Raw genomic sequence first — 14,164 nt, 5'->3', positions numbered from 1 at the left:
CCCACAAACTGATACACTTTAAATTGCTTCATAAGGCATATGCTACTCCATATGTTTTGCACAAAATGAAGCGATTACCTACCCCCTTCTGTTCACTTTGTAATGCCAATTCTGTGGGTACCTATATGCATATGTTTTATGAGTGCCAGCTTATCAGTAACTTTTGGGATGAAGTGTTTTTAAGTGTATCAGAACTATGTGATAAGGTTATCATCAAGCACCCCGGTCTATGTTTGCTGAATATTGATGAGGATCTTGATCTGACGGTTAGCCAGCGCAGGATTCTACACACTGCTCTAACTGCAGCCAAAAAGACAATTTTTAAGATCTGGCATGAGCCTACGGTCCCAGCAGCCAAACTATACTAGCACTACTAGAGCTCACTACAGCGAGAATCAACAAAGCTAAACCAAAGACACTTAAGGCCTGGACTGAATTTGTTACAAAAATATCTCATATATTAACTCGTTAGCTCATATGTACTGAATGTTTCGGAGTGTTGTTAAGGAGCAGTGGAAATCCTAGAGCTGTGCTAACGTTAATTAACCCCCTAACTTATTCATCTATTTTTACTGTTATATATATATATATTTTTTTTTTTTTTTTTTTTCTCAAAGCAAACCCTGGTCTTGTATATAGTTAATGGTGGTCTCATGTGGACCTTGTTCAATCTTGCAATTAATCAATAAATAAATAATCATAAAAAAGAATGGTACCAAAACACCCTCCAACAGCAACTTCTTCCAACAACAGTTTGGTGAAGAACAATGCATTTTCCAGCACGATGGAGCACCGTGCCATAAAGTAAAAGTGATAACTAAGTGGCTTGGGGACCAGAATGTTGAAATTTTGGGTCCATGGCCTGGAAACTCCCCAGATCTTAATCCCATTGAGAACTTGTGGTCAATCCTCAAGAGGCGGGTGGACAAACAAAAGCCCACTAATTCTGACAAACTGTAATTGTCCAATGTAATTGAAAGCCTTTGAAACGTATGAAGTGCTTGTAATATATTTCAGTACATCACAGAAACAACTGAAACAAAGATCTAAAAGCAGTTTAGCAGCAAACTTTTTGAAAACTAATATTTATGTAATTCTCAGAAACTTTTGGCCACGACTGTATGTGATGTAAATATGAAGCAAAATTTCAAACAGGGACATTTTACCCCATATCTTGAATTTTAGGGATATTTTCTAGGCTCCATCATGCAGTAAGTTGTTGCTCTGCCTCATATTAGTCATCAATCGACTGTATGAAACGGCAGATGATCCACATAGATCTGGGGTGCATCAAATGTGTTAATAATTTGAACATGTTATTTTTCCCCATAAATAATTAATCTAATTAACTCGTTAAATTACCAGCCCATCCAGCGTTGTGTTGAGAGCAGACAGTGTTGAGTAAAATAACAACTCAACTGGGGTAGTTTTTTGACATATTGAACTTTTGTCAAGACTTTTCAGCACATTACACATTATACAAAATTACGGTGACTCAGCGACAAATTATGCATTGTTTGTGCATGTTTGTGGGTGTGTGCACATATATTTGCATATAACTTTCCATGGAAGATCATTCATGACGAAATCCTGCCAGCATTGGCAATATATCACACACACAGCCGCATGAGTTTGGAGTGTGTGAAGAAGATGATGAAATTGTCAGTTTATATCTGATGAAAGCTGGACTGGTGATTAATGCCACAGGAGTTCTACACAAAGGCCATGCAACCTAAGAATTTGACTTGAATTCAAATGGAAAATAAATGATTTATCTTGCCTCTATGGTGGATATTATTTTCTCTTTACTGCAAGACTCACTTAATTTTTATATTTTTCCTTAAAACAAGGCTTAGTATCTTATGTTATTTTAATTCTTAATTGTATCTTGAATTAATAATGGTTAGATATATAGCTTATCTCAGTTACCAATTCCCATAATGATTAATAATGTGAGAGAATATGAAGCTGATAGTCTTTGCTGTGAATGACTGAACTACTCTGCCCTCTTCTGGAGAATGCATGTGAACAGATCACAAACATGGATAAGGCATGGAAATGCTTTATTTTCAGGCTTGTGCCTAAATAATCTTGAAAACAAGTCAGTGAATCAAGTCAGATTTCACAGTGACATAAATAAAAAAGGATTAGAAAGCAATCAATTTCTAAATGTGTTTCAACCACTAGTGCAGCACTCCATGAGGCTTCACAATTATTTCTAAAAGTGTGTGACTCTTAAGATGCTTGAACATTGATGGTCTTGAATCCATGCAGGATGGTGGGAGGATTCTCCAACACTAAATTAGCAGAAAGCATCTTGGCACCCGCCATCCTGGGAGTGAAACTGACGGGCTTCTTTGTGGTTTCTCGGGGTTGGATTGTAATCCTGAAATATAAAACATAGGACATTTAGAACAAAAACAGGTAAACATCACTTTTACTATTCCATGCATCACCATTACTGCTGCTCATGTTTAGGTTTGGTGATTTACAATAGAGTTTAAAGTGTATCATGATGTAAATCTGCAGGTTTAACATACCAATGAACTCACATGAGTTGCTGTGATATGCCTATGATTACAGAAGTGCTTCAGAAATGCTGACTAACAAGTGTGTACTGACACTTCTTATAGACACTGTGGCAGTGAAACTGATGTCAAAGATAATCATGTCAAAAATCTCAGAAACCACCCCTCCCACTGACTGAAAACTGTATGAACTCGACTGTTTGAGGCCCGTCAGAATCACTCATCAGCCATGTGAACTAAAATGATCATGACAAGCATAGCTTCTTTCATAATAACCACTGTTAATACTATATAATCAACATACATAAAAAAGGGATCTAGTTCTATAAACAGTGTAAGATTCTTCCCAGGTGAAAAAAGTTCACTTCCATAATATACTTAATGTGCATTATTTTCATGCACTAATTTTGATAATAGAGTATTTTAAGTACATTATGGAAGTGTACTTTCTTCACCTGGGTTTCTTTTATTTTTTTTATAATTTTTTAATGAGACTGATGTATGATAATGTGGCTTTATTGTAGTAAAAAACAAAACAAAAAAAACCTGTACTCACTATAGTATGGAGTAAACATCAGGGTATGCTCGTCATTTTTTGGATGTTGAAATACTTTCTCTCATACTGCCGTGCTAATGATGCAGATTCAAAGATTTTTTTTTTGGGGAAATTATAACAGTGTGACACTTTCTAAACATTGTGCTGTTTATTTGAGCATTCCAATCAGCCTGACATATTGTATCAACCAATGGTGTGTGTTTGGGGGCGGGGCTATGAGTTTGCTGACCAATGGCAAACCAATGTTTGGGAAAACCTGTTTGAAAACAGCCATTTGTGTGATTCATTTGTTGATGCTCAGAAAAGACTTTGCACTTTATGCACCTCATTTGAGCCTTCTCCTCCAAGAGTCCTGAACCTGATACGGTCAGTTCTCCTCTCACTGCAAAGCTGAATGGGTTTGTGAAGATCACCGTGGCAACTTGTGGTGTGTTAATGGTGACAGAGACCTCATTCTGAATCTGGAAGAAAACACAAATTGCTTTAGTTTTATTTACTTGTGAATTTAGTTATGCAAAAACATAACCATTTATGTATAATGCATTATACAGTGTTGTAATGTGTTATGTTTTCTTAAATAATTATAACCAATGCATTATGATATTTGAAGATTCCTTCTTACATCTGAAATTAGTCTTTTTGTTTTAATGCATTATATTTGCTGAAGGTGTAACAATTACCTAATAAATTTTATAATATTTTATTTATGAAATTATGCAATGCATTATAAGGTGCACTGCAAAGCATAATTAATACATTAAAACACTTTTATAATGCATTATAGATAAAGGCTTCAAGTAAATTTGGCTGATGAGATATTTGTATGATTTTATATCTTTTCTGTTTGTTTGTTGTGTTTTCCTCTGTTTTTAATGACCTAATGGAAAGCACATTGGTCGACGGAAGTTGTAATTAATTGTGCTATATAAATAAATTGTCATTGTCATTAAATTCTCCAACATAATATCTATGATCTTTGAGTGATGGATGTATTTACTGCGTAGATAATAATAAAAAATAAAAAAAACATCTGAAAATGGTTTAAATTTGTCACAAAACAATTCTTGATAATTATATGAAGGGCGTCAAGGGTAGAGGAGTTCATGTTTCTTTTGAAGCTAGTATAAATGTCGTGTTGGGCCAGCATATACCTGTATATTGAGGGAAGGGGTGCGGATGTTGAACTCTTCTGAAGCCAGCACTCTCTCCTGAGACTTCACATCCTCAATAACCACAGCCAGGTTAACCAGAGAATCCTCTGCAGTCTCCTTCAGCATGTACTCCTTGAAGGAGATCTCATGTTTTATAGTCACAGCTGGTGGAGTACAGTAAACAGGATTCAGTCATGTGACCTCACAATTCCTAATCAATCATTTCGCCATGTTTTGTTGTATTCGAAACCATGTGGTCAAGATTGAGGTTTTTACAAGACTTGTAAGTAAAAGAATTTTGTTTTGTATTGTGTTCAATGTAATTCTGTACTTCCTTATACTAAATAAACAGTATGCAGTATGCATTCCATGACAAACATTTCAGACGGTAGTGTGCTACATTAGGGTCACATAATGCTTTAATGATGCGAGTGGCTTCCAGTCATTGTAAAAATTTGTAAAAGTTTTTTTTTTTTTTCTGTAAAACAATTTGGCAGTCTGATGAAATAATGAGTAAAATATTGTGATTAATTTGGATGCACTGCATTCTGGGGTTTCAGCCTGTTTTGCCAGAGGATAAAGACATTTTAAATTACAAATTTTAATTTTAATTTAAAGACATTTTAATCATGATAATAATACTGAAAGCAACATTTGTCAGCATACAATAGTAAATGTTAGCATCAGTTTAGATTTTATTGATTTAAATCCATTCATTTGAACACAAAATCATCAGTCTGTTGCTTTTTTAAATTATGTTTTGCTACTTTATAAGGCTTTATTTTTAAATAGCAAAATTTGTTTGGCTGCACTGATTAAAAAAATGTTTTCTTCCAAACCAACATTAGAGAATCATGATCAGATGAATTGTAATGATGCCTGAAAAAGCAATTGTAATATTTCTGCCACTTCATTTACCACTACAGCCGAATAAATGTGTAAAACACTTACAGGTTGTGATTTATATATATATATATATATATATATATATATATATATATATATATATATATATATATATATATATATATATAAATACATTTAAAACTCATTTTAAGCTATTTTTGCAGGACTCTTACTTTCTTTCGGGCCGATCTTCATGTCATCATGAGACTCCCAAAAGCTTCCAGTGGGATTGCGGTTGTACTCCTTGTTCTGAGCGTTCACGTGTTTTTTCAGCAGTTTTACAGCAGCATCATTGTTAGTGATTATGACGTTAAAAGAAATGTTTTCTCCCACTACAGGGGCTTTCAGAAGCTGGAGAGAAACTTCAACACCCCTAGAATCTACAAGAAATGACATGTTTGATCGTTGTATTTAGTCATATTACTCAAACAAACAAAGAGCAGTGGTTATGAGGAAAGGAAAAATAAATGCTACAACTTACCCATGAACATAGCATTTTGAGGTTGAGAATGGCAAGTAACGCTTCTTCCTGCAACTTAGATGAATAACAAAAAAGTATTTAGAAGAAAATCATAAATATTTACATAAAAATATTCTCAAAATGGATTTAATTGACACTGAGTTAATTTAACAGTTTGACATGCATGTCATTTTTTGTTAAATGTCTCCTCAAAGTGTTCAAGAACCCTTTTTTTAAGTTACAAGTCAGTGATGCTGAAACTAGTCAAATGAATTACACAATTTTAAGCTTTAAACATTAGAGCTAGAATGACTTACCACCAGCCAATGATCCACAACATCTCTCTAAATGTAAAAGAATGAGATTTTTGTATGAAACACATTTTAACAGTAGTAATCATAAAAATAATAAAACTTTATTCATAAAGCACCTTTCAAACATAAAATGTGACTCAAAGTGCTTTAAATAATTAAGAATACACAGTTAAATAAGCAACAATATTACATCCAATAAAACAAATATATCAAGCATAAAAATAAAAAAGACCTACAGTACATAAAACACAGTCTATAAAAAACAAACCCACATGTACAAAGTACACTAAATGAATGCCAAGATAAAAATAAATAAAGTACTCACTGTACTATCAGCCTGATCTCACAATCAAAACGTACATATTTAGACGTAAATTAAAACTGTCCAATACGTATGTGCCTTTACGTATTTACAGTGTCATTTACGTTTGATACGTATCGAAATTTACGTAAAAACAACCTCAAATACGTACAGATAGAACGTGTTCTCTGACCAGTCAGTTCCGTGAAGGCGCACTGGCGCACTCTATCAACTGAAACACGACATGTCGCAATCTGTGACGAATTATGTGAGAACCAATGAGAGTTCGATATTAGTGCCGTAAACCATGTCGTAACGTTCCTGTGGCGCACTGGCGCTATTTTCAAATTCGAATCATAAACGAGCGCGGGCTTTGACTGTGACGGACGCTGTTGCTGAGAATTAAGATGAAGATCGATTGATATGGATATGTTCCTTGCAAACATCTGGATTCTAAAGATATGGAGTACAGCAAACAAATAAAATGGATGTGATTTGTAATTTTATGCTGTGCTTTTGTGTATCTATGGTTTGCAGCATGCACAGAAATGTTATTTCCTATTAAGTAGATGAGTAAACTGCTTTCAATAAATTCAATAAAAACATTTATTGATATGACAATTAAATACAACAGATTTAAATCATTAAAGCCACGATTTTAATATTAATACATGGGAATTCATATAAATTCACACTTTACGTTCTATTATTTACGTTTTTTTAGCTGCTAAAACGTAAGTATTTGTACGTTTTACTGCCATTAAAAAGTTTTTTTAGCTGCTAAAACTTAAGTATTTGTACGTTTTACTGCTATAAATACGTCTAAATTGTACGTTTTTATGTGCATGAAAACGTAAGTAAATGTACGTGTGGTAGAACCACATTTAACGTAAAAATACACACGTATTCTCATGAGATCACGTTGGTACTATAGCTTCCCTAATATCTGATGGAAATTTATTCTATAATTTTGGAACATAAATTACCAAGGATGCATCACCAATTGACATGTTTGATCATTGTATTTAGTCATTTTACTCAAACAAACAAAGAGCAGTGGTTTTGAGAAAAGGAAAAATAAATGCTACAACTTACCCATGAACATAGCACTTTGAGGTTGAGAATGGCAAGGAATGCTTCTTCCTGCAACTTAGATGAATAACAAAAAAGTATTTAGAAGAAAATCATAAATATTTACATAAAAATATTCTCAAAATGGATTTAGTTGACACTGAGTTAATTTAACAGTTTTTGTTAAATGTTTTTTCAAAGTGTTCAAGAAACCTTCACTAAAATGTTTTTTTTTTGCTGTAAGTTGTAAGCAAACAAAGACCACTGAAGTGTGTTTTACGAGTACTATTTTACTATTGTACTATTTTAATCTTACAACTTCTAAATTTCACATTTTATCCAATGTGTTAATTGCCATGTCCTTGAAATCATGTGAGAAATTTACAGAAGGAAAACAGTGTCAGTGTAATCCTACACCAAAAACTTTTCCTTGTCTTTAAAAACAACTATTCATTTTATTTAATTTTTTTTCTCAGCGATTGCTGAAACTAGTCAACACTGTTGGGAACGTTACTTTAAAAAAGAAATTAGTTATATTTACTCACTACTTGTACCAAAAAGTAACCGAGTTAGTAACTGAATTACTCTATAATAAAAGTAACTCTTTACCAGGATAAGTAACTATTTGCGTTACTTTAAAAAAAAAAAAAAGTTGCTATGTCAAATAATTTTTTTTTTTTTTTTTCCTTTTTGAGCAGTTTTCACAAGTCAGTTGAAATGAGTAGAACAGACAGGTTGTTCGTACATAACTTTCGATATTTATTGCACGTCAACAGACAGCAAGAGTTTTATCCTGCACTTCAAGTATTATCTTTGTAAGAAAAGTGTTTTTGGCCACTAGCTTTGTAGATGCGTGTCTCACACATTACATGTACACATTAAATGCACGTTCTTGCCTTTGACCACAATGAATTTGAAGTAGTGCTTATATCTCCACCTTGAAAATGGCAGCTTTTCATCGGATTGTTCCTGATTGCCATCTCTGCTGCGAATCTCTGTTTAGTAGCGGTGGGCGGATCGATCTAAATATCGATAGTATCGATGCCAACACTGGTATTGGTATCAGATCGATACAATTGTAATTGAATCAATATTTTAATTTAAATATCTCTCGTCTACGTTCATTACACTTTGCTCGTGTCTTCTACCTTTACAATCCTGAGCAAACGCTGCTTTCACATCCTGGCCCACTTTGCTACTCCTCCCCCTCCTGCTGCTCTGCTGTGATTCGTTGTTGTGTCGTCACGTGACTCACTGTCACAACGCGCCGAGCAGCAGCGAACAGAGTGAGCGAAGCTGATAGCACATTGAAGTCCACAAGGGGGGCTCAGGGAATGTAATTGCACAGGTATATTTGTTATTTGTTTGTTCTTCAGTAATAATTGAGTGCACTTTATTTCATTTGCTTTTAAAACCAGAAAAAGGGAAAGATTTTTTTTATTCTTTATTTTAAAAGGCTGTAAATAATTCATTCTACTACAGTGCCTAATAACTAATAATTTTGTGGACTTCAATACATTAATAAAAAATATTGGCTAAATAATTGTGTCACAAGGTGACGATCTTTAGGGGCGGAACCAAAATTCGGGAAGTTTGGTTCCGCCCGGAAGCGTTTCCGCCCGGACCGGAAAAACAGAACACCGGAACTTCCGGTAGCGCCGTAAGAAGGAAATTCAGGGAATTCGATGCACCTGTGCCTAGTTAGGGACAGCGGTTGGTGATTGGAGGATACGCTGGACAAGGCAGTACTTAAGGCCAAGTTATTTCCCAGTCTGGGGAGCTCTTTTTGGTGTGTGTGAAGCACTGGGTTGTGCCCGTCTTGGTACGCTGCTGGTAGCTGTCTAACTCTCTCTCTCCCTCAGGCTGGAATTGTATGATTGTGAAGACATCGCGAACCTTAAAGGTTGAGAAGTGAACAGATTATACGGCGAACTGAGACGACGTGAAAAAGGGGATTGGAAGTGGCATTGATGTGAGTACTAAGAGCCAGTCGAAAGTGCCCTGTATATTGACCTGGCGTTGTGTAGATCTCTCCAGGAGGAGGAGGGCGGCCCTACCCCTAATATAGTGTGGTGGGAGAGCCGAAGGAATACTTATTGAAGTAGTCACAACGACGACATCACTAGCTAGGCCGCATATTCCATCGCCAGATCCGAACCAAGCGAAGTGAAGGAAGACGGGTGTCCTTTCCGTACACTGAGTGTGGTGGGTGAGTCTTCGTGCTGTGAAAACCTATAATTTTGACGTGGTGTTGTATATTGCTGTGGGCTGCTGTGTATTGCCGTGTGTCCTGTCAGATAAACCCCCGCCTTCACGCACTTCGGCGTGGGGGGACAAGGAGATTGCTGGTCCTAGCCTAGTTCAGTACAGTATATGTTGTGAGCGTGCTTCAGATCTCCGGAGATAGCACGGTACGCTGTGTCCAGCCCAGAGGTGAAAGCCATCCAAAGCAGAGTAACTGTGTTTTGTGTCCAAGTTGATACCTGTGGAGAGGAAAGGAAAGAGAGTGAGTAACACAAGGAGAAACAGAGGAAACCTGTACTTACAGTGCGCTGTGTTCAGCCCAGAGGTGAGAGCCATTCAAAGCAAACTAACGGTGCTATTGTGCCCAAGTTGATATCTGTGGAGAGAAAAGGAGAGAGAGGGAATAACACGAGGAGGAATAGAGCGAACCCTGTACTTACAGTACGCTGTGTCCAGCCCAGAGGTGAGAGCCATTTAAAGCAAACTAACTGTGCTATTGTGCCCAAGTTGATACCTGTGGAGAGAAAAGGAGAGAGAGGTGAATAACACGAGGAGGAATAGAGCGAACCCTGTACTTACAGTACGCTGTGTCCAGCCCAGAGGTGAGAGCCATTCAAAGCAAACTAACTGTGCTATTGTGCCCAAGTTGATACCTGTGGAGAGAAAAGGAGAGAGAGAGTGAATAACACGAGGAGGAATAGAGCGAACCCTGTACTTACAGTACGCTGTGTCCAGCGAAGAGGTGAGAGCCATTCAAAGCAAACTAACTGTGCTATTGTGCCCAAGTTGATACCTGTGGAGAGAAAAGGAGAGAGAGCGGGTAACACGAGGAGAGACTGAGGAAACCTGCACTTACGCCGCTGCCTGTGGAGAAAGAGAAAGCGAGTGAGCACCCAAGGAACGAACTGTGTGAACCAGTACTTACTGTGAGCTGTAATCAGCGAAGAGGTGAGAGCAAAACCAAGCTGAACTAACTGTGCCTGTGTGTCCCAGCCGTTGCCTGTGGAGAAAGAGAAAGCGAGTGAGCACCCAAGGAACGAACTGTGTGAACCAGTACTTACTGTGAGCTGTAATCAGCGAAGAGGTGAGAGCAAAACCAAGCTGAATTAACTGTGCCTGTGTGTCCCAGCCGTTGCCTGTGGAGAAAGAGAAAGAGCCCGTTGCCTGTGGAGGAAGAGAAAGAGAGTGAGCACCTCGAGAACGAACTGTGTGAACCAGTACTTACCGTGAGCTGTATTCAGCGAAGAGGAGGAAGAAGGAGGGCGCTACGGATACCTAAGACTCAGGCCGGGGCCCGAGTCCCACGCCCCGGATCCCCGTGGCCCCCTTGCTCCCTGACCTCTTCCCGGCCATAGCCCATCTGGAGGGCCGAGTCAGAGTTTAGTTTTAATTGCCCTTTCCCTATTCCCCAAGCTATTTTTAAATATTTAAATAAAGATTGTTTTATCACTTACTTGTTCTCGTGTTGTTTGGCCATTGGGTCGGGTTTGGGGACCTCCTCGAGGTGGAAGTTGAGAAGGGGTGTGGCTTAGTTAAAGCATAGCCAGCCCCTGGGTGTGACAGATTTGGCGTAGTCGGCAGGGTTTCCACCTCGAGTTGAGTAACCAAGGTCGTCCAATGACCGACAACGCGGGGCTTTCAGCCCAACCCCGTGCCATGCCCGTTTTTATGGGGAGCCCCTGGATTCAAAAATATGGGGGGACAGAATCCGAGGTACGATTGTCTGAATGGAAGGCTCAACTAGAGTACTTGGCCGACCTACAGGGCCTTAGTGCAGCCCAGCGGCTTCAATTTGTGTTAAACTCCCTGGATGGAGAAGTGCGGCGAGAGGTGCATGCCGCCCCCGAAGCCGTTAGAGCCAACGCCCAAACCGTGTTCCAGTTCCTCACTGAACAGTATGGTGACCACACCCCCGTAGCTGTCCTTCGCTCCCAGTTCTTCAATTGTAAGCAGGGCCCCCGCCAACCGATTAGAGCTTTCGCCCTGAGGTTGCGAGAGCAATTCGCCCGACTACAGACCCGTCGGGACCACGGGTTGGGAGATGGAGAGACTCTATTGCGGGACCAGTTTCTTCTGGGGTTGAAGGAGGGTCCGGTGAGACAGAGCCTACGTATCCAGTTTCGAAGGGACCCGGGTCTTACGTTCGAAGATCTGAAGAAAGAGGCACTAGCCCTGGAAGGTGATGAGACTGAGGTGAGTGGTTCCCCAGTGTGTGCGGTTGTCAGTGAAGTAGCACCAGCACAACCCGGAGGCCCTGACTGGAAGCAAGCACTGAAGGCTGAACTTTTGAAAGATGTCCGCGATCAGATGTCTGAACTGTCTAAAGCCCTCGTAGGAGAATTGCGCCAAGGACGGGCGCGGGAGGAACCACGGCCGGCGCCCCGAGACCGAGTGTACTCAGAGGGAGGCCGAGAGCCGTTCAGGCGCCCGAACCACTTTAACCGGCCCCGTTTCGAATGGGACGAGCAAGGGCGACCCATCTGTAACCGCTGTGGCAAACCAGGTCACTATAGCCGTCAGTGTGGGCCCCGCAGGGCGTCAGAAGGGGGTTTTTAGGTCGGCCGGCCACTGTGGGTCGTGTGGCCGGGACCCCTCGAGAAGACCCTGGAAGAGGATATGGCTCTAGGAGCCAGATGATTGGGCGTAGCCCCGTGGCGAAGGTGAGAGTGTGCGGCAAGGAGATTCAATGCCTGGTAGACACAGGCTCCCAAGTGACGTTGTTTGCTGAGAGTTTATCCGAAGAAGTGTTTGGGAAACAAGGGGCACCAGGGGCGGAGGCCCCCTGGCTTACTCTGAAGGGCGCAAACGGCCTCGACATCCCATATATTGGCTACCGATTGACGGACCTAGAGGTTCACGGAGTGATGGTCCCCCAGAAAGGTGTGATTATCGTGCAAGACCATTGTCTGGGTGCACATCGAGCCCTGTTGGGCATGAATGTCCTCGCTGATTGCTGGGAAGAGCTATTTCGGGCTAGGCCCGTATCGAAGATACCACCTGCAGAGAGGCCCAAGTGGGAGTGTGTGGTAGCTGACTGTCGAAGGGTGCAAATGAGCCAAGTCCGCAGGGAACAGGAAGAGGTAGGAAGAGTGATGTGTCGTTTTGCTTTGTCTGTCCCCGCAAAAAGTGAGGCTGTTGTGTGGGCGCGAGTACCGCCCCGAAGAGCGGGCCCAGAAGAGTGGGTGCTGGTGGAGCCCCATGTGGATTGTCCACAAGTGGAAGTGGCACGAGGATTATCGACGGTCCGGCGGGGGAGAGTCCCCGTGAGGATACGGAATGTACATCCATACGCGGTGCAACTACATCGGCACCAACGATTAGCCCGTCTGACAACGGTTACATCCCACCAAGTAAGGGAAGAGAGGGATATTAGTTTTCGTCAGGTGTGCCCCACTGTCATCGAGGTGGCCCTGACACAAGTAGACACCCCATGGGGTGGTATGGAGAGGAGTGTGCCGAGCCACCTGGCGGGTGAGTCGTTACAAGGGGAGGATTTAGAGCAAGCACAGACACAGAAGTTACAGGCCCTCCTTCGGAGATGGCAGCATGTGTTCGCCACCCACGACGAAGACTACGGATGCACCCAGGTGGTACAACATCATATACCTACCGGGGATGCAGGGCCCAGCCGGGAGAGGTATCGCCCAATTCCGCCCACTTTGTATACCGAGGTACGTACACTCCTGCAAGGCATGCTGAAGCAAGGAGTTGTTAGGGAAAGCAGCAGCCCGTGGGCGGCCCCCATAGTGCTGGTGCAAAAGAAGACGGGGGCTTGGAGATTTTGCGTGGACTACCGTAAGCTGAACCTCGTGACTAAGAAAGACGCTTTCCCTTTGCCACGGATCGAAGATTCGCTTGCCAGCCTCACGCAGTCGGCATGGTACTCTACCCTAGATTTGGCCAGTGGCTACTGGCAGGTGCAGGTGGCCGAAGCAGACCGGGAGAAGACTGCCTTTACAACCCCGTTTGGACTATTTGAATGGGACCGGATGCCTTTCGGGCTCTGTAACGCTCCGGCCACCTTCCAGCGGCTGATGCAGCGGTGCTTGGGAGGTCAGTTAATGGAGTCAGTATTAGTTTACCTGGATGATGTGATTGTCTACTCCCCAGATTTTGATTCACACCTGAGGCACCTCGAGGAAGTCTTTCGGGCCATGGAGAAGTACGGATTGAAACTACAGCCCAATAAGTGTCACTTACTACGGAGAGAAGTCAACTTTCTGGGCCACGTGGTCAGTGCGGCTGGAGTGTCCGTAGATCCTGGAAAGGTATCGGCCGTGAAGGACTGGAAGGCCCCGAGGACAGTGAGGCAAGTGCGATCCTTTTTAGGATTTGTGGGATACTATAGGCGTTTCATAAAGGACTTTTCAAAAATTGCTAAACCCCTTAATCAGTTGCTGGTTGGCACAGGTCGTAACCGGGGCCGGGGGTCGCCCAACGTAGACTGGGATGCAAATTGTGAGTCGGCGTTCCAGACATTGAAGCAGGAGCTGCTACAGGCCCCTATCTTGGCATACGCAGATTTCACAAAACCATTCCTTTTGTATACAGATGCCAGCAATCTCGGGCTGGGAGCGGTGTTGGCTCAACGGCAGGACGGAGTTGAGAGGGTCATCGCGTACGCCAGCCGGAG

At 41.3% G+C, this 14,164-nt stretch overlaps 1 protein-coding gene across 1 annotated transcript in view; it reads right to left on the bottom strand.

The window, feature by feature from the left end:
- Positions 1–2,025: 2,025 nt before the first annotated feature.
- Positions 2,026–14,164, bottom strand: part of LOC132160436 (protein-glutamine gamma-glutamyltransferase 5-like) — a 29,727-nt gene continuing 17,588 nt past the window's right edge. The window contains exons 11-16 of the mRNA XM_059570119.1: positions 5,919–5,945; positions 5,623–5,676; positions 5,315–5,521; positions 4,236–4,399; positions 3,409–3,545; positions 2,026–2,386 (exon numbers count right to left, since the gene is read on the bottom strand). Of these exons, the coding sequence (XP_059426102.1) occupies positions 2,236–2,386; positions 3,409–3,545; positions 4,236–4,399; positions 5,315–5,521; positions 5,623–5,676; positions 5,919–5,945 (740 nt within the window). The 3' untranslated portion in view covers positions 2,026–2,235. The remainder of the gene's footprint in view (positions 2,387–3,408; positions 3,546–4,235; positions 4,400–5,314; positions 5,522–5,622; positions 5,677–5,918; positions 5,946–14,164) is intronic.

Source organism: Carassius carassius, chromosome 17, assembly GCF_963082965.1.
Source record: "Carassius carassius chromosome 17, fCarCar2.1, whole genome shotgun sequence".
Lineage (NCBI taxonomy): Eukaryota > Metazoa > Chordata > Actinopteri > Cypriniformes > Cyprinidae > Carassius > Carassius carassius.
Note: the sequence above shows the minus strand (reverse complement) of the source record. Positions and strands in the feature narration are given on the sequence as shown.